The sequence below is a fragment of the Silene latifolia genome, chromosome Y (genome assembly GCF_048544455.1).
Source record: "Silene latifolia isolate original U9 population chromosome Y, ASM4854445v1, whole genome shotgun sequence".
In the NCBI taxonomy this organism is placed as follows: Eukaryota; Viridiplantae; Streptophyta; class Magnoliopsida; order Caryophyllales; family Caryophyllaceae; genus Silene; species Silene latifolia.
Genome location: NC_133538.1, coordinates 483,123,196 through 483,143,016, shown reverse-complemented (window position 1 = coordinate 483,143,016; position 19,821 = coordinate 483,123,196). Strand labels below are relative to the sequence as shown.

Sequence of the window (19,821 nt, the reverse complement as noted above, 5' to 3'; positions counted from 1 at the left end):
CAAAAGCCTAGATCGCTTGTTTTTTCGACGCCGTTCCATCTAGCATATTTTCAGAGCCAAAGGAGCAATCCTTGGTTTGCGTTTCGAGCAGTTTTCTTCATGAATGGCTTCCTTGCTTTTCCTCCTTGCTTTAAACCTTATGACCCTTCTATATACTCTTTATTCCTACATCTTTGGTCATCATTCTTGCCTCTTCTTCATACTAGTCCATCTAATATCATCAATAAGCTTCCAAATATGCACGAAAGATGGGAATTTCCGCCTTATTATCTCCTTTTCTACAAAATATATGAAATGCGATAGAAAAGCAAATAGGAAGGTTTTGACGGATAAAATGGCCAAAGAATGTTATAATAGTATGCAAAATAGGCTCAATTAGGGGACTAAATGTGCGCAAATTATGTTCACATCACTAGCATGCACCAATCTTTGAATTTCCTTCACAACACAAGCAGGTCTCGTGAGCTTCAAATCAATCCTGCAATTGTTCCTCTCTATCCAGTTATAATACCAACATGCCAGCTGAGCCATTCTACAAACATGTTTCTGCAACTCAGTCCCTTTTTGGATACCATACTCCAATTTAAGCTGCATCCAGTCCTCAATCATAGCCAGAATCTGCTTACTATAATTGCAGTACTTAAAAAGATGCATATGTGTTTCAGGGGAAGCTGCACAAAGAATACAACAGTCATTATCAGTCAGATGGAGTTTGTACAGCTTGTCCTTCGTATTGAGTGATTCATGCTTAACCAACCATCCAATGAAGGAGTGTTTAGGGACACACCATTTATCCCAAATCTCAGAATACAAGCTTACAGAGGGGTTCATACCCTGCTGCCAGCAGTAACCAGAACCAATAGAATAACCCTTAGCATCAGGCATATAAGAGCTATTCACATAACCAGTAGCCATCTTATCCCTTACCTTGCATTTATTTCACCAATTCCAGTTGGAGTCTAAAGGAGGGACATAAGTAGCCCAATCAGATCCTTTCATATATATATGATCTATCCATTGAACCCATAGTCTATCAGCTTTGATAAAAATCCAGTTCACCCATTTTCCAACAATAGCCATGTTCCACATTTCAGCATTTTTTACACCCAAACCTCCAGTTTTCTTGCTGCAGCAGACCTTATCCCATGCCACCTGTGGGGCTCTTTGATATTCAGTACCCCCATCCCATAGATACTTCCTGCAAACTGCAACAATCCTATGTATAACCATCTTAGGGATAAGGAAGATTGCAGACCAGTAGTTGTGCAAAGTATTTAAAACTAAGTTAATCAATGTCAATCTACCAGCATAGCTCAACTTTCGAGCTCCAATCCCCTTTACTCTAGCAACTATCTTCTCCACAAGGATGTCACAATCATGCCTTGTTAGTCTCCCAGCCTGAATTGGGATTCCAAGGTATTTAAATGGTAGAACACCCTCCTTAAATCTAGAAATTTGAAGAATATCCCGTTTCACAAAAGTAGGAACACCAGCAAAAATAACTTCAGATTTAGTAACATTGATTTTTAAGCCAGATGAAGCATAAAAGGTGGAGAATCCTCTCAACATCAGCATAATTGAGGTTGTATCTCCCCTACAAAACAGCAACAAATCATCTGCAAATATCAAGTGGTTCAGTCTAAGCCCTTTGCAAAGTGGATGGTATCTGAACTCCCATTTTTGTGTGGCAAAATCCAAAACTCTTGATAAATATTCCATGCAGATGGTGAAAAGCAAGAGGGAGATAGGACCCCCTTGCCTCAATCCTCTTCTACCAGGGAAGACACCAAATGTAGCTCCATTGAGATTCAAAGAAAAAGTTGGAGTTGTCACACACAGCATCACCAACTTCCTAGGTGAACAATTCCCTCTATTATAAAGTCTCACCAGTTCTTGGCAAATCAGTATATTTTCTAATATACTCCTACCATGAATAAAAGCCCCCTGGTTCCTACTTATAATGTTGGGGAGAATAGCAGCCAACCTATTGCAGCGTAGCTTGGAAATAGTTTTATAGATGACATTGCAACAGACTATTGGCCTAAAGTGCTTGACATTCTCAGGTCTATCCATTTTAGGGATAAGAGTGATCAAGGTAGAATTAATCTGATGTAACATCTTTCCACTGTCAAAAACATTGATCACTGCAGCACAGACTTCCTCACCTACTAATCCCCAAGCATCCTTATAAAATTGAGATGTATACACATCAACACCAGGAGATTTATCCTTGGGTATACTGAATAAGCATTTCTTAATCTCATCACCTGTAACTGGCCTGTTTAGAACCTCCCAGTGTTCAGGAGTACAACACTTCCCCCTCCTAACCACTTGGACATTAACAGAATCAGCAGCACTATGATTACCCAGCAATTCAGTATAATAGTCTAAGAAGGCCTGCTCAATTCTGTCACCATCAGTGCATAAATTACCATGGTGATCCTCAATACTCAACACCTTATTCTGTAAAACCCTCTTCTTAATAGCATCGTGGAAATAAGCAGTGTTGATATCACCTTCTAATGACCATTGGACCTTAGCTTTTTGCACCAAAAAACTATCTCTAGCAGTAAGTAAGGCGCTAAGCTCCTGATACACTTCCATCTCCTGCTGCATTAACTCCATATTCCCAGGGCTATCTACCAATTTTGTCTGAATCTGCTCAAGTAAGGCTCTAGTCAAATTGAGGCTGTTTTCAATATCCGAGAAGCAGCTTTTATTTAAACTCTTTAACACTGGTTTAAGCTCTTTCATTTTCTTCACCAGTTGGTACATTTTTGTACCCAAGTACTGTCTCTCCCACACAGTCTTCACACAGTCTATAAATTGAGGAGATTGCCCCCACATATTAAAATATTTGAAGCTCGTTCTACCACTCAACTCAGTTCTCTTATGCACAATGGTACATGGACAATGATCAAATATTCCTTCTGGATGAAAGTGTGCCATATAATCCCCATACTCCAACATCCATTCATGATTACCCATCACCCTATCCAATCTACTGTATACTCTATGAGCTGGCTCGTGTTTATTAGACCATGTAAATAAACCTCCAGTAGCTTGAAGATCTTCTACACAACAAAGAGATACACACTCCTGGAAGTGTTCCATCTTAGCCTCAGTGGAATCGCCCCCCAACCTTTCAACTGGAGAGAGCACAGTGTTGAAATCTCCTGCCCATAACCAAGGTTCATCACAATGTAGAGCTATATCTTTCAGAAACTTCCATAAGTCCATCCTCTCATACAAGTCATTATGAGCATAAATCATAGTAAATAGGAACTGTTTTCCTTCTAGTCTTGACTCAACCTTCAAGTGAATAAATTGGGCACCATAACCTAACACATTAACACAAAAAAGATCAGGCTTCCATAAGATCCAGATTCTCCCTCCTTTATGCCAACTACTATTTGTAGTAATACTCCATCCATCACAAAAGGAAGTATTCTTATTCAACATATTTCTAGGCTTAATTTTAGTTTCTAATAAACCAAATAATCCTACACCTTGAGAGAGCATAAACCATTTCACTACCCTCAGTTTATTCAGATCATTTCGACCCCGTATATTCCAAAAGACAATATTATGCATGAGGGGTTATAGGAGGGGGATCCTTACCACTTCTCCCTACCCCCCCCCTAGGAGTAGTCCCATTCAGTGCATCAAGGAAAGAATATGGCTTTGTCTTCCCTGATACCATCATTCCAATAATCCCTCCCTGCCTATTAAGCTTCATAATATTCATAGCAGGAGTAGCAACAGGTGGCCTAACCAGAGTTGGAAAAACTTCAGGAGTAAATAGAGCTTTCTCCTAAGCAGGTTCCACATGCTTCTGAACAGGCCTCCACTGTTGTTGTTTCTTTTGAGCGGGTTGGGTAGGTTTGACACCCACCTTTAGTTTAGCTTTAGGGAGAGTCGTCCTGCATTGTTGCTTTGTATGACCTAACCCCTTACAGTGTTCACAAGTAACCGGCATCCATTCATATTCAACTTTAACCACCACCACTTTACCAGTTTCATCTAAGAACTTAACATGTTGTTGGTAAAGTCTGGTCCATTTTAAGCTCCACAAAAACCCTAGCATAAGCCAGCCTGGTCTTGTCTATGGTAGCAATATCCTTTCTAACATACGAACCAACCAGACCTGCTATGATAGGCAAACAATCCCCCCAAAACTTCAAAGGAATTCCAGACAGTTTCACCCAAACAGGGACTGTTTCCACCTTATCCTTTACTAAGTCTATTTCAGCATCCCATGGCTTAATTATGATAGGTTTATTATCAAAAAAATAATACCCTGCATTAAGTAAGGCATCCATACCAGCTTGCATTTTAAACCTAACCAGAAATAAGCCATTAAACATGAATGAAACTCTGTCAATGCCAAACTCCTCCCAGGCCTTATAGACATAGTCCTTTATAACTTCAAGTGGTGGATTAGAGCCCAAGATATAGCAATAAACCGACTGAGACCAAAATTCTACCTCAGATTTTACATCTTCTGCAGTAAACTGAAGTAACTCAGCAAGCTCCTCATCCTCTGCAATTGTTTCCATGATAGGAATGTTCCTTTTGCCTTTTCGAAGTGACCAACCAGCTCCTTGTTGTTCCTCCCCTCCTTCTGTTAAATTTAGGACAGGGATACCAACTAATTCACCCAAAGATGTTGTCTTTTTAGCATCTGCAGTTGCTGGCCTCTGTATTGTAGCTTCCACAGGCTGTCCATGACTATTCCCACTCTTCTCAGCCAAAGACTCTTTATTTTGTTGCTGTTTATCCTTACTTTTTTGCGTTTTTGTGTGTTTTTGAGCTTTAGAAGTTGAAGATGAAGCAAAAGGTGAGAAAGAATTTTCAGAAAACGTCATGACGGCCATTGTTGTGCGTGTGTTTTGTTCAAAACTAGGTTAGAATTTCAGAGAAATTTTCTCCTTCTATCTCTAACATTGTTTTTTTTTTATGGTGATTTTAATAAGTTAAATCACGCAAATTCGTTAAAAACCGATTAATATACGATATTGGCTCTTAAAGGCGATTTAGCATAAAATTTGGCATGATTCATACATATTATAATGCTGCATTTTATTTATGATTGTCATATTTTAATTTTATGTAATTTTTGAATTATGTAATTTTACTTAGTATGGCCTTAGTTTTAATTGTATTACCCGAAATGTATGGGAATATCGATTCGGTTGTAATTATTGTGATCTCGTATCACCGTTTTGTAATTTAATAGATTTATTTTATTTTTTAATTACAAATGTATAATAGGAAATTATGTAATTAATTTTGTAATTTATTTATTCCGGAGTACCTTGAAGACGGTGCCACTCGAGAAGGCGATCCATCAAAGAAAATGTTGCCTTGAAATGCGTGCCAAGACCGAAGTTCAAGGGACCAAAGGAGTTGGTTTCCGAATTTGTAATCGTTTATTAAATTTACTATTTTAGGAAGGCCATACTAGGATTTTGTTTATGCTTTGCATTTTATTTATATGTTGCATGCATCGCTAAATCGTCATAACTAAAACATGCATTATTATTTTAAATCGAGTAATTCGACTGTGTCAATTACAATTATCATAGTTCACCGCTTTAGTTCACTTAAAACGTGATAGATAATAAATTGACATGACCTCTCGCTTAAATAAACAATTGAGACTTATCCTTACCAAAAAGAAGAAACCATGAAAACTTATTTCGTGAGGGAGTGCACTCGGCCTTACCGGGGTACAAACCTTGTTACGTAGGGGAAGTGGGTGATAAATGTCTACCCACCGAATTTATAAAGATAAGGGTTGTATTCGGCTTTACCGATGCCCAAGTTAATGTAAATTTGTATCATGGACACATTTATTCGAAATTTGGGTTGAACTCAACGAAAGTATTCTCGACGGTTGCCGGATGTGTTTCGGGCTAAAGATAAATATTAATGTAATTTTATCGACCAAGAGTTCCAAAACTATAATCGATTAAAGAGTAATCCACCGAGTTATATTGATAAGGGTTTTAATCATACTTGGGTAGAGGTCACTATATAAATGCTCATATCTTGTTAAAATTATTTACAAGTATGATTAAAAAATGACAAATGTTAATATTTCCTTTTCCTCCATACTTGTAGTTCATTACAATGAATCCATCAAACGCTACTACACCGATAACTATTGAGTCTTGCCACAATGTTTTTGACGACGTTTGCTTCAACAATGATTTCGACACTACTAGAGAACTTAATTTTAGGATAGGTTCGGATGGAAACATAAACTTCATCACTTCTTCTAAACCCCCTACTACTACAAGATCTCTTGTGAGATGGTCTCAGGAAGACCTCCTTATAAAATCTATAGGATCTTTGTCTTTGGAAGAGAAAGATGCCGAAACTAGTGGGAGCTCAAGCAATCGAGTTCTTGCTTCAAAGGGCAAAAAGTTCAAGAAGAAGGGAAAGAAAGGGAAAAAATTCAAGCAAGTTGAAGATGAGTGCCATTATTTCTATGGCATGGGACATTGGCTTAGGAATTGTCCCGTATATTTGCGAAATATAAGGGAAGGAATCATCATTCCAAAAGGTAAAATTACTAAGGAAATTTATGTTATTGATGTAAATTATACTTCCACTACGACATGGGTACTGGATACCGGTTGTGGTTCTCACCTTTGTAATCATTTACAGGGGTTAAGAGACGTGAAGAGGCTTAGCAAAGGAGATGTGGATCTACGCCTTGGAAATGGAGCTCGAGTAGCAGCCGAATCCAAGGGAACTTATGCATTAGCTTTGCCTAATGGATTTGAGTTGTATTTACATAATTGTTTTTATGTGCCTACACTTTCTAAAAACATTATTTCAATCGCTATGTTGGACATGGACGGTTTTTGTTTTGTCATTAAAAACAATCGTTGTACTATTTCAAGGAACGATTTGGTTATAGGCCAAGCTCCTTCTATTAATGGCATTTACATTTTAGAAACCTCGAATCCGACTAATGACATCTAAAACATTCAATCAATGAAACTCAAATCAAGTGATCCAAATGAATCGTTCAATCAAAGAAACATTCAATCAAAGAAACTCAAATCAAGTGATCCAAATGAATCGCATCAAAAGATTAATTTCGACTAATGTGATTACACCATTTGATTATCAATCATATGGAACATGCGAATATTGCCTTCTTGGCAAAATGACTTGTAATCCTTTTAGGGGTAAAGGAACTCGAGCAAGTGAACTATTGGGACTCATACATACCGATGTGTGTGGATCAATGAGTATCACCGCTCGAGGAAATTATGACTACTTCATAACCTTCACCGATGACTTGAGTAGATATGGGTATATCTATTTGGTGAAGCATAAGAGTGAAGCTTTTGAGAAATTCAAGGAATTTCAAACTGAAGTAGAGAACTAATTGAACAAAAAGATAAAAGCACTACAATCCGATCGTGGTGGGGAATATCTTAGCCATGAATTCGATTCACACTTGAAAGGTTGTGGTATTACATCACAACTTTCTCCACCCGGAACACCACAACTCAATTGTGTTGCCAAAAGGAGAAATAGAACCCTACTTGATATCGTTCGATCCATGATGAGTCAAACCGAGTTACTGAACTCGTTTTGGGGATTTGCGATTCAAACCGCAATAAGATCTTTGAACAATTGTCCCACCAAAGCCACTGAGAAAACTCCATTTGAGATATGGAAAGGAAGAGTTCCTAATCTATCCTACATGAAAATTTGGAGATGTAATGCTTATGTCAAAACCAAAAATGACAATAAGCTAGCCCCATGATCTTAAAAATGCACTTTTGTAGGCTATTCTAACACCCGAGGTTATTACTTCTACAAACCTTAAGAACATAAAGTGTTTGTGTCTTGTGAGGTTGTCTTCTTAGTAAGAGAATTTATTTCTAAATGACAGAGTGGGAGAAATTTTGAACTTGATGAAGTTCAAGAGCCACAAACCGAGTTAGAGACGCCTGAAAATGTTCCTTCGTCGCCTTGCGTGGTTGTCCCTCCTCCACTTAGAAGAACATGTCGAGTTATTCGCCATCCCGATCGATATGTGGGACTTATCGAAGAAGATGGAACACTCGATGTGTTGCTTTTATAAAGTGACGAACCCGCCACCTACAAAGCCGTAATCTCTAGTCCAAATTCCTCCTTATGGCTTGAAGCCATGAAGTCCGAGATGGATTCTATGCATGAAAACCAAGTTTGGAACTTGGTGGATTTGCCTAAAGGGGCAAGAGCTCTTCAATGCAATTGGATTTTCAAGGTCAAGAATGGCATAGAACGACATGATGATGTCTACAAGGCTAGGCTGCTGGCAAAAGGATTTACCCAAGTCCAAGGTCATCATTATGATGAAACCTTCGCCCCCGTAGCCATGCTAAGATCCATACGGATTTTGTTAGCGATTGCCGCATTTCATGATTATGAAATATGGCAAATGGATGTCAAAACCGCTTTTCTAAATGGGCATTTAGAAGAGAAGGTGTACATGATACAATCCGAAGGTTTTTTCGATCCTAAAAATCCTAACAAAGTGTGCAAACTTGAGAGATCCATTTATGGTCTTAAGCAAGCATCTAGAAGTTGGAATCATCGATTCGATCATGTGCTAAAAGAGAATGGTTTCACTCGAAGTGTTGAGGAACCATGTTTATACATGAAATTCAGTGGGAGCAATGTTGTGTTCCTAATATTGTATGTCGGTGACATACTACTCATTGGAAATGACATTCCAATGTTGTCTTCTATTAATAACTAGTTAGGTAACCATTTCCAAATGAAGGATTTAGGAGAGGCACGACGCATATTAGGTATCCGGATCCATAGAGATAGATCCAAGAGGATATTGGCACTAAGTCAAGAATCTTATGTTGATAAGATTCTTCGACGTTTCAGCATGGACAAATAAAAAAGGGGATTGGTACCTATGGTAGCTGGGACAATATTGAGCAAGTCTCAATCGCCCACCAAACCCCATGATGTTGAACTTATGAAGTTGATCCCTTATGCTTCCGTTGTTGGATCAATCATGTACGCCATGATATGCAGACGTCCTGATGTCTCGTATGCCTTGAGCATGACGAGTAGATATCAAGGAAATCCAGGTGAGAGTCACTGGATAGCCGTCAAGAACATCCTTAAGTACTTGAGAAGAACTAAGGATTCTATCTTAGTGTTTGGAGGAGACACTGAACTCCGTGTTAATGGTTACACGGACATAAGTTTTCAAACGGATAGGGATGACATGAAATCACAAGCTGGTTTTGTTTTCATGCTCAATGGTGGTGCTGTTAGCTGAAGAAGCTTCAAGGAAGTTGTGACTGCGGATTCAATAACGGAGGCTGAGTACATTGCGGCAAAGATCGAAGTCGCCAAGGAAGTCGTATGGATCGAGCAATTCACGGAAGGTCTAAGAGTAGTACCTACCGCCAATGATCCCATCACTCTCTATTGTGATAATAGTGGGACGATCTTCCAAGCTAAAGAGCCAAAGTCTAGTAATAGATCTAGACATGTACTTAGAAAATATCATGTAATTAGAGATTTCATTGAAAGAAAGGAAATTGCGATATGTAAGGTTGGGACGGATGATAACATAGCTGATCCGCTCACCAAGCCTTTATCGCAGGCTAAGCATGATGGACATGTTGCGTCCATGGGACTTAAACGCATGCCAATTTTATGTTAGATTTTGATATGCAATAAAAGAGTTGTTTTATTTGATCATATTCATAATCACATTTGTCTTTTATTTTTCCATTACTTTGTCATATTCAAATGGGTTGTGGAGAAAATATTGAACCCCATTAAAGTGAACTAAATTGACATGGTAATCGCCTATAGTCACTTGTATGAGGTGACGTCTCGAAGTGACTAGAGTGTGATGCGATTGATGGCAAGTTCAAGTGCCATAGAGTCATATGAGAATGACTATTCGATCACATAGGCAGACTGTTAGGAAAACTTCGTCGGACTAATGACCGCTTATAGAGTTCTGGCAAATTTTTATTGCCTGGGCGTGGCGAGAGCTACTATAGTATTCTAATGAGTCGATTCTTTTGACTAAAGACTGTTCGCCTAAGGTGGCACAGTTTCAGATTAACTTTGATTTATGTTACTACGACCTTCGTAAATGGGGTCAAATGGCCATATTTTGGGTTATGATGGCTGTGGCTAGTCGAAGGGAGTAAGTACGATAGGAATTGTCCACCCCTTGTCAGGGTTATAACAATATCTCAGGGCCACTCGAGGAGTAATGAACTGGAAATGCGTGGCCACGCTCGGAAGGTATCTATGGTAGATAATTCCTGTCAATCAGTTATTCTCCAGATCGAGGAAAGCACTCTCGATATGATCACTTGCAAGTACGACCTGAAAGACACCTTGCATTGAGTGGGAGATAGTAATAGGACAAGAGAATTGGTGACGCACACTTGTGGAGGACAAGTTGGAGATTATTGGAATATGTATCCTCCGACAATAATGTGATCACAACTGTCGATCATGATTATCACATGTTTAAATCTCATTTTAAGAATACATGTGGGATGTAATGTTTTACCGTCAACTGGTCCACACATATCAGTAATGATTGGATGACTAGAGTTTGACATTACTGTCGTGCGACGGTGGTGATCAGTTGATCCCCTTAGGTCATACCTATAGGGAAATACTCTTAATTAATTATTTAATTAATCGTATGCCGATACGAGTTAAATAAATTGTTTAAAATTGACGGATGATTTTGTGAGTAAGATTAACGTGCCTTATTATAATTCGATTAAATTGGATACGGTCTATGTAATCGAATTTTTTTATTACTTAGACAAAAACTATTGTTTACGAAACAATTGAAATAGAAATTGAATGAATAATCTATTATGAATACAAGACGTTGTAATTTATAATTTCATAAACTGTTTTGGTACAAGTAATTACGAATTACTAGTGAATATTGTATATGACATATTTTATGAGTATGTTGATATTTAATATGTTAAAAATACATTACAATTTCACATGTCAAGAAACATGTCACATATGTCACAATTGACAAATGACAAAATAAAATGGACTACCCATTTTATCTTATATGTACCGAAATATGGGAAGGTTTAGGATTAATATTGTGTTTTTATTTTAAATAGGAACATGATTATTAACCCTAAGGACTAGCCTTGCATGCCTATCTTCTTGGGTAGAAAAACAAGCCCATGCATAGGGCACCCTTCCCCTCACCACCAGTTTTTCCAAGAGGAAATATACAGTTTTTCCTCTATAATTTTCATTCACTACTTCAACTCATTTTTCTAGTGTAAGAAAAAATTTTCTCTCTACCATTTTGTGAAAACTTAGAGAAATAAAACTCACAAATCTCTCCTCTTGGCCGAAATTATTCAAGAGGAAATACAAAATATTTTTGTGTCAATTTTATAGTAAGACTTGTATTATTTCTAGTACAAAATAATATGGGTTATTATGAGGTTTCCTTGGGTATTCACTTTTGGGAGAGATTATAATCTGGACCTTCTGTTCATCCATTTCAAGGAAAGCTCAAGAAATAACAAATAGGTGAATTTGTTGGTGCCCATTAATCCAAAATCATATAGAAAGATTGATGATTTCTTCTCTTATCTTATTTATGTTTGCATGCATAAGATCTAGTTTTAATTTTCTGACTAAATTAAAATGTGACTTATGAATATGTTGAGTAATGAGATTATATATTTCTAACAAGGTCCACGGCACCCTACGTCCCCGTTCCTGGGCGACCAAATAATCTCAATTGCAATGCCAATCCTCTTTCAAGATACTCTTAGGTTCATATACCTATTATTAGACTTCTCTAATAGTGAACTAATTAACTTCTTAATTATCTGTTCTTTAGATCTAGTGCATGCATAACAAAATAAGAGATTTATAAAAAAAACATTGTCCCTTACATTGTTATTTTCGGATTTATGGGCACATGTAAGGTCTCCTACCTTCACTTGTTCTTGAGCTATGATGAATATTAGGATGATCCTCCAAAATCCCAATGTAGAGATCCTCCTCTTGATTGCACCCAAGATTAGCCCTTATCACTACTAAATAATTTTTCCTAGATATTTATTTAGTAATCTACCTTAAAATTGATTACTAATACTCATATATTACACTAATAATATTAGTAATGTTGTTGAATAATTTAGATCATAATTTCTCAAGTTTTAGAGAAAGATGAAGTAAGTAAGAGAGATTGTGAGAGTTTAGCATAAAAATGCATGTGTAAAAATGAATGAATAAAAAAATAAGAGCAAAAGATGCTCTTATTGGGAGGGGAGGACTGATGGAGGGAGGGAGCAAGGCCAATACATGGTCCTTCTCTTTTTACTTTTGTTCTTCTCCAAATGCTAGGTGTAAGACTAGGTCATGTAGGGTAATTATTTTATTTGTTATACAATATAAACAAATACAAACAAACCCATTATTAGCTAGCAAAAACCGGTGTACCTCTTAAAATGGACTTCCATTTTATTTTGTCAATTTGTCACTTGTCACACAATATGTCACATATAGTATATTACATGTTATTAATTAATTTAATGCATATTTGTCAAATAAATATCACTTTATAAATTAATTAAATTACCTATAACAAATTAACTAGTGATACTTGTTCCAATAAATAAAATGGGTCACATAATTATAATTCACAACATCTTGTAATTATATTTAACCATTCACTCTCATCTCTATTGTTTCACAAACAATAAACAATTTTAGTAATAAAATATTTCAATTACTAAAGTAAATCTTATTTAATCTCATTTCAATAAGATTTCAAGTTTATCTCTCACAAATGAATTGTTCAATTTTAAGGAATTGATTAACTTGTATCGTCATACAATTAATCAAATTTACTGATAAGGGCATCATCCTTTCGGTGTGACCTTAAGGGATCAACTGACCACCACCGTCCTACGATAGTAACGTCAAACTCTAGCAAGCCAATCGTTGTATGTTGATCAGTTGACTATATAAATGAATCATCGCTTACGTATTCTTAATATGAGATTTGATTGTGATATTAAATCATGTGATATTCCAACAATCTCCCACTTGTCCGAGACAAGTGTGCGTCACCAATTCTCTTGTCCTATTACAATCTCCCACTCAATGCAAGGTGTCTCGCAGGTCGTACTTACACTAGATCATATCTTGAGTGGTTTCCTCGATCTGGAGTGTAACTGTCTGACCGAAATTATCTACCATAGATACCTTCCGAGCGTGGCCACGCTTTTCCAGTTCACTACTCCTCGAGTGACCTTAAGATTTCAAACAACCCTGACAAGGGGTGGACAATTCCTATCGCACTTTTCCCTTTGATCAGCCACAGTTCATCATAGCCCAAAATATACCCATTTGACCACATTTACGACAGTCGTAGAGCATAAATCAAAGCTAATCAGAAATTTGTGTCAACTTGGGCGAATAGTCTCTAATCCAAAGAATTGACTCACAAGAATACTATAGTAACTCTTGCCACGTCCAGGTTTTATGAATTACCAGAACTCTATAAGCGGTCACTGCTCGACAGAGTGTCCCATACAGTCTGCCTATGTGATCGACTAGTCATCCCGAATGACTCTATGGCACTTGAACATGCCATCGATCGCATCACACTTTAGTCACTTCGAGACATCACCTCATAAAAGTAACTAGGGGCGAATACCATGTCAATCCAGTTCAGTTTAATGGGGTTCAATTTGTCTCTACAACCCATTTGGATATAACAAGGTAACGGGTGAGTTTAATAAAAATCAAACGATAAATGCGATTATCACATATGAATAGTCAATACATTATTACTACTTCATATCTTATAATCTTTAGTGTACCTTTTACACCAGCTGAAATGCAATAAAAGCTTGGCAGGTGGATATACCCTATATCCATATATTCCAACTTTGTCAATTGCTATTTCCTTCTATTCAATGTTATTGCTAATAACTTGAATTTATCTTTAAGTATTTGTCTAGTCTTCTTACTAGACTTGGACCCTTTAACTTGAAAGATGCTCCCACTGTTATCGCATAACTTGTGATAAAGTCATTTGTAGAGGGATTAACTCTTAATCCCTACGTTGGCCATTTTATCACATTTTACTTAGATTGCTTTTGTAGAATTTGCAATGTGTGAAACTAAAACACTTTTCTAGTCTCTTACTCCTAAGTCAATAAGACATCCTGGGATTTCAACAAATTCTTTCTGCTTTGGGAACTAAAGTTTGTGCAACCCTTCAACACATAACTTAGTTTATCATCCAAACATAGGAACGAATCCTTAATTCTTCTCAAAAATCTCAAGGATGTTCTTTAAAGCTTTCAGAAGCCATATCATGGGAATTATCTTGTTATTGACTTATTATGCTCTTAGCATATTTTACATCATGGCATGTGCGTCTGTTGGCATACATGATCGTTCTACTGGCGGAAACATTAACAATCGATTTCATGTAATCAACAACTTAATAGGTTCAGTGAACGATTATGACTCCATCATAGTAATTCCACTTCCATCAATATGAATAGCCTATTCAACCTTGTTGATGTTAAACAGATATGAAAGATCTTATCATCATAAGACTCTCAATTCTATGCCAATATTCTCTCTCATAGTTTCAAAAATCTGGAATACTTTGCACCGTTTTCCAACTCTCCAATCACTCTTTCACAGAACAGAGCATTGGTACATTATTCTCAATAAGTAATATGTTATCAACATATAGGACATGGAGAAACAATTCTAGCTCCCACTTAACTTCATGTATAATCATAATTCTTCAATTATGTGAATGAAACCATTCACTATTATCACATGTACGAAAAGTATAATCCTTTAATGCTTGCTTAAGACAATTCTAGGATCACTTAAGAAAGTTGCGCATAATATGTTAGGATTCATAGATCTTTATCTTAGGTTTTGTGTTCCAAACACATCCTTCTCTAAATTCCCATTTTAGAAAAGCATATTTTTAATATCATTTCCCATTCTTCATCAAAATGAAATGCGGCAATTCCTAGCATAATTTATCTTGATCAACATCTTTATGTTATTCTTATGCATTTGAGTACTCTAAAGCTCTATTTACCTTTAATGAGACCCTCGCTTTAAAGAAAATCTACTCTTGAGTAACAATTTTTGGATTGTAATGCAATGGCTCGTATGTAACAAGGTCGATTTGGAATAAGGTCATAATACCATTACTTTCACAAAGTAACACATTAACTATAACACATGTTTGTTACGATCCAATCTACTCCCACTCTATCTCTTATAAATACCTCTATCTTCTTAAGAGATAGCTTTGTGAATAACAAACATATATAGTGAAGTAATTGAAAGTTTGTCTAAATTGACGTGTTAGCACATAAAAGACTAGCACCATCATGGCAGCTTGATTCATGTTATATGCGAATCTGATCCATGTTATTTGTTAAATAGACTCTTCATTTCAGGTATCTCCTGGTTGACCATCCGTTTAGAATTACTTGTCCGTTTTGGATTGCAAATTCCCAAAATTGAGTTCAATAACTCAAACCAACTCATATTAATTTGATCTTTATCGGTAGTGACACTAGGTCATAATCCATATTATAATAAATCAAATTCATTACTTAGATCTTTGCCACTACGATCGGATCGTGATGCTTTAGTCCTTTGTTCAATTGGTTCTCTACGTTATTTGAAAGTTCTCAAATTTCTCAAATGCTTCACTTTATATTTGATTAAGTAAATATGCCCATATCTACTTAAATGATGCCCATATCTACTTAAATGATTGTTAAAAGTGACGAACTAGCCATAAATTCCACTTGCGGTGATGCTTATTAGAACACATACATCGGCATGTATTAGTCCCAACAAATCTCTTGCTCGTTGCCCCTTTACCACTAAAGGGAGTACAAATCATTTTGCATGGGAGAAAAGGTTCACATATTCCATATAATTGAAAATCAAATGTTTCATTAAATCTAGTCGACACTAGCCTTTAATGCGTTTTCATTTATGTAACCTAATCGAAAAAGTCAAATGTACAAATCATTTGGATTATTATTTATAAGTCTTTTGGATTGTATTATGAAGATTTCTTTGCTTGAGTTGGAAGTGTCTAAAACATGTATATCATAAAGATAAGTGACATGGCTCACAGCCATATCTATTTTCAACAAAATAAATCCTTTCATGTCTAACATAGAAAGGGAAATAATGTTTTAGACAAGGTGGGTACATAATAACTATTATGTAGATTACAACTCAAAGTTATTAGCAAAAACAAGTACATAAGTCCCTCTCGAAGTGGCGGTTACCCTAGCTCCATTTTCTTGTCAGAGATTCATATCACTCTTGTTTTACTTTCCATATTTCCAAGTCCCACTTGGAGTAATAAGTCCAACTTTGATATCTCCCAAATACTTGGGGCAATTTCACTTCCAATGGCGCATGACATTACAATAATGACATTCCTCATAGGATTGGGCACCCTTCTTGGTCTTGGTTTTGGTAGTCCCACTATTTATTTCCAATTCATTATCAGGTTTGGATTTCTCACCCATCTTTGCCTTTCCTTTACTAATACCTCAGTTGCAAGGACACTCTTGCTAGAACTCCCACTTAATTTAATATTTCTCCTTGTTTCTTAAAACAAGGATGCCTTGGGTTTAGTGAGATTTTATTCAAAAGATTGTCTTACCAAGGTAGTGGGAATTAATATTGGAGTGGGTGGTGTGGAGGTGGTAAAGAAGCAAAAATTTCCATCCTGACTAATGCCAACGCGTAATTCTCTAATCGTATCATTATCATACTCGGAGAACTTTTCATCGAATGATTGCAGCCATGAATCAATGGTGATTGGCGTAGGAGTATTAGATGAATTCATTGCTATAATTAACTATAAAAACGGAAATGAAGGAAATAATTAACATCTATCGTCTTAATAATACTTGTAAACACTTTAAACAAGTTTTATCATTTATATAGTGACCTTTACCCAACTATCATAAATGATTCCAAGATCCAAATTCATATTAACTCGGGCACGGTGAGCCGATTCATCCCTTATCAATATAACTCGGTGGATTAACTCTTAATTGATTATACTTCTAGAACTCTCGGTCGATAAAAATTACTTTAAGTGAACTAAAGCGGTGAACTACGATAATTATAATTGACACGGTCGATAATTCAATATGAAATGCATCTTGTTATTATGGCGACTTGGCAATGCATGTAACATATTAAAAGAAATACAAAGCAATGATAATAAATTCCTATTATGGCCTTCCTAAAAAATATAAAATCAAATAATCTATTACATATTCGGAAACCAACTCCTTTGGTCCCTTGAATCTTCAAGTGGCACGCTTTCGAAGAACACCGTCTTCGTCGGATCACCTTCCCGAATCGCGCCGTGTTTGAAGATACTCCATAATTAAAAATAATAATAAAAATACAAAACTATTCCTATTATACATTTTTAAAATGGAAAAATTTGTAAAATAAAATAAAAGTTATACGAGATCACATTAAATTACAACCGAATCAATATTCCCTTTCATTACGGGTAATATCGATTAAAACTAAGGCCATACTAAGATAAAATTGCATAATTCAAAATTATATAAATAAATAAAAGACATTAAACAATTGAAATATGCATCATTATAATATGTATCTATCATGCCAAATTTTGTGGCAAATCACCCAATTTAACTTATATCGTATATATAACTCGGTTTTATGGAAATGCGTGATAATAACTTCTTAAATTCAGAAATTAACACTTAAATCACATATAAGCTCAATTTAATTTTCCTAATACTCTTTGGACTCAAAAATTAGTCATCACTCAATTTTTGACGATAATTCAACTTGATTTAATTTGTATGCTCATTTTTGACCTTAAAATCATAACATTTATGAAATAAATCCAAATTAAATTACAATAATTTCAAAATTTTAATTTTAAATTTTTGAACATTCTGGAATAATTCCATGACACTCATAATGCCAAAAATCATGGTTAAAATTTTCGAATTAATTTCGAGGAAATTTAGTTGCAATTTATCGGTTTTATCTCATAAAACATTTAAAGTATACAAAATTCAATCCAATCAATTTTACAACTTTAGATCTGATTAGTGAGATATTTATGCAACCTAAAATAATTTTCTCATGCCATGCAATTTGCTTTAGCTATTTATGCTAAAATAGTCACTATTTATGCCATTTTTACACTAAAAATTCATAAATGATGCTAAATGAGGTCATTTTATCTCAAAATTTACATACACTCTGTAAATCATGCATGTGACAACATATTAAATTGTCATAGATTGGTTCGAAGTTTAACTATTTTTAACTATTTTACTACTTTTAATCCATTTTTATCTCATAAAAATCATAAATCATGCAATATTAATCCAATTAGTACGAGATTTTACACACAACTTTTAAAATATGAATTTGAGGTCATATAAAATTTTCAAGGTCATAGAGTAAGTTTAGCCCTTTTTAGTCATTTAACCTCCATTTATGTCATTTTTATCACATAAAAATCATAAATCATGAAATATTAATCACATTAATATGATATTGTACATGCAATACTTGAAATATTCATGTGAGGTCATACTAAAAGATCACAACCATTAGTTATATTTAACTATTTTTAGTAAATAAAAATCCATTTTACATGTAAAAATGCAATAAAATCACTAAAAATCATTAAAATGAGCAATAAATTTCCATAAATCATAAAAATGACCTAAAAACATTTTAGGACCATAAAATATAACATGCATCATTATTTCGTGGCTTACTCATATAAATCACAAATTTTTAGTTTTAAATGTTAACATTTTAACTCGGAAAAACAATAACCGATTATGCATGCAACATCCTATGCTCTGATACCACTTGTTAGGTTCATATACCTATTATTATACTCCTCTAATAATGAACTAATTAACTTCTTAATTATTTGTTCGTTAGATCTAGTGCATGCATAACAAAATAAGAGATTTATAAGAAAAAAATGTCCCTTACATTGTTATTTTCGGATTTGTGGGCACAATTATGGTCTCCTACCTTCACTTGCTCTTGAGCTATGATGAATATTAGGATGATCCTCCAAAATCCCAATGTGGATATCCTTCTCTTGATTGCACCCAAGATTAGCCCTTATCACTACTAAATAATATTTTCTAGATATTTATTTAGTAATCTACCTTAAAATTGTATTGCCTTAAAGTTGGAATATGTGTCCTCAACAATAGTGCGATCACATGATTTAATGGTCAACGGGTGGTCAAGAGTATGGGTCAAAGGTCAAAAGCAAACAATTGAAGTGAGGTGATAAAATAACTTACCACAACTAATTTGCGCGAGATGAAAACTCTGTCTTAAGGTTGTCTCACAAAATAGCTCTCCTCACAAATTATATGTTGAGTTTTTAATGTGGAAAGAATATGATGGTGAGGCATGAGTGAGGTGTATATAAGAATTGGTAGGTGAATGTGGAAGGTTATAGAAACTTGCATATGTTATTAAACTAATGAAAATATCCAGGTAGCATAGATAACACCCAAACCACATATCACCTCCCCTTTTACTTTGCCCAACCCGTGACCATACACGGTCCAACCTGTGGTCCTTGCACCCGGTTCTTATTTATTTTGTTTTCTTTTTCTTTTTTACGACAATAATTATTATATATTCACATCCTATAAAGTATAAATTATTAATTATTAAATAAAAATACGG

General features: G+C 35.4%; 1 protein-coding gene across 1 annotated transcript; it reads right to left on the bottom strand.

Moving 5' to 3' along the window:
* Nucleotides 1–375: 375 nt before the first annotated feature.
* LOC141633030 (uncharacterized) lies at nucleotides 376–915 on the bottom strand. The gene has a single exon (XM_074445527.1). The coding sequence runs from the start codon at nucleotides 913–915 to the stop codon at nucleotides 376–378; it is 540 nt and encodes a 179-aa protein (XP_074301628.1).
* Nucleotides 916–19,821: the final 18,906 nt, after the last annotated feature.

What these genes read in the sequence shown, in the direction of transcription:
- LOC141633030 (XM_074445527.1), bottom strand. Translation starts at nt 915, where the DNA reads ATGGCTACTGGTTATGTGAATAGCTCTTATATGCCTGATGCTAAGGGT.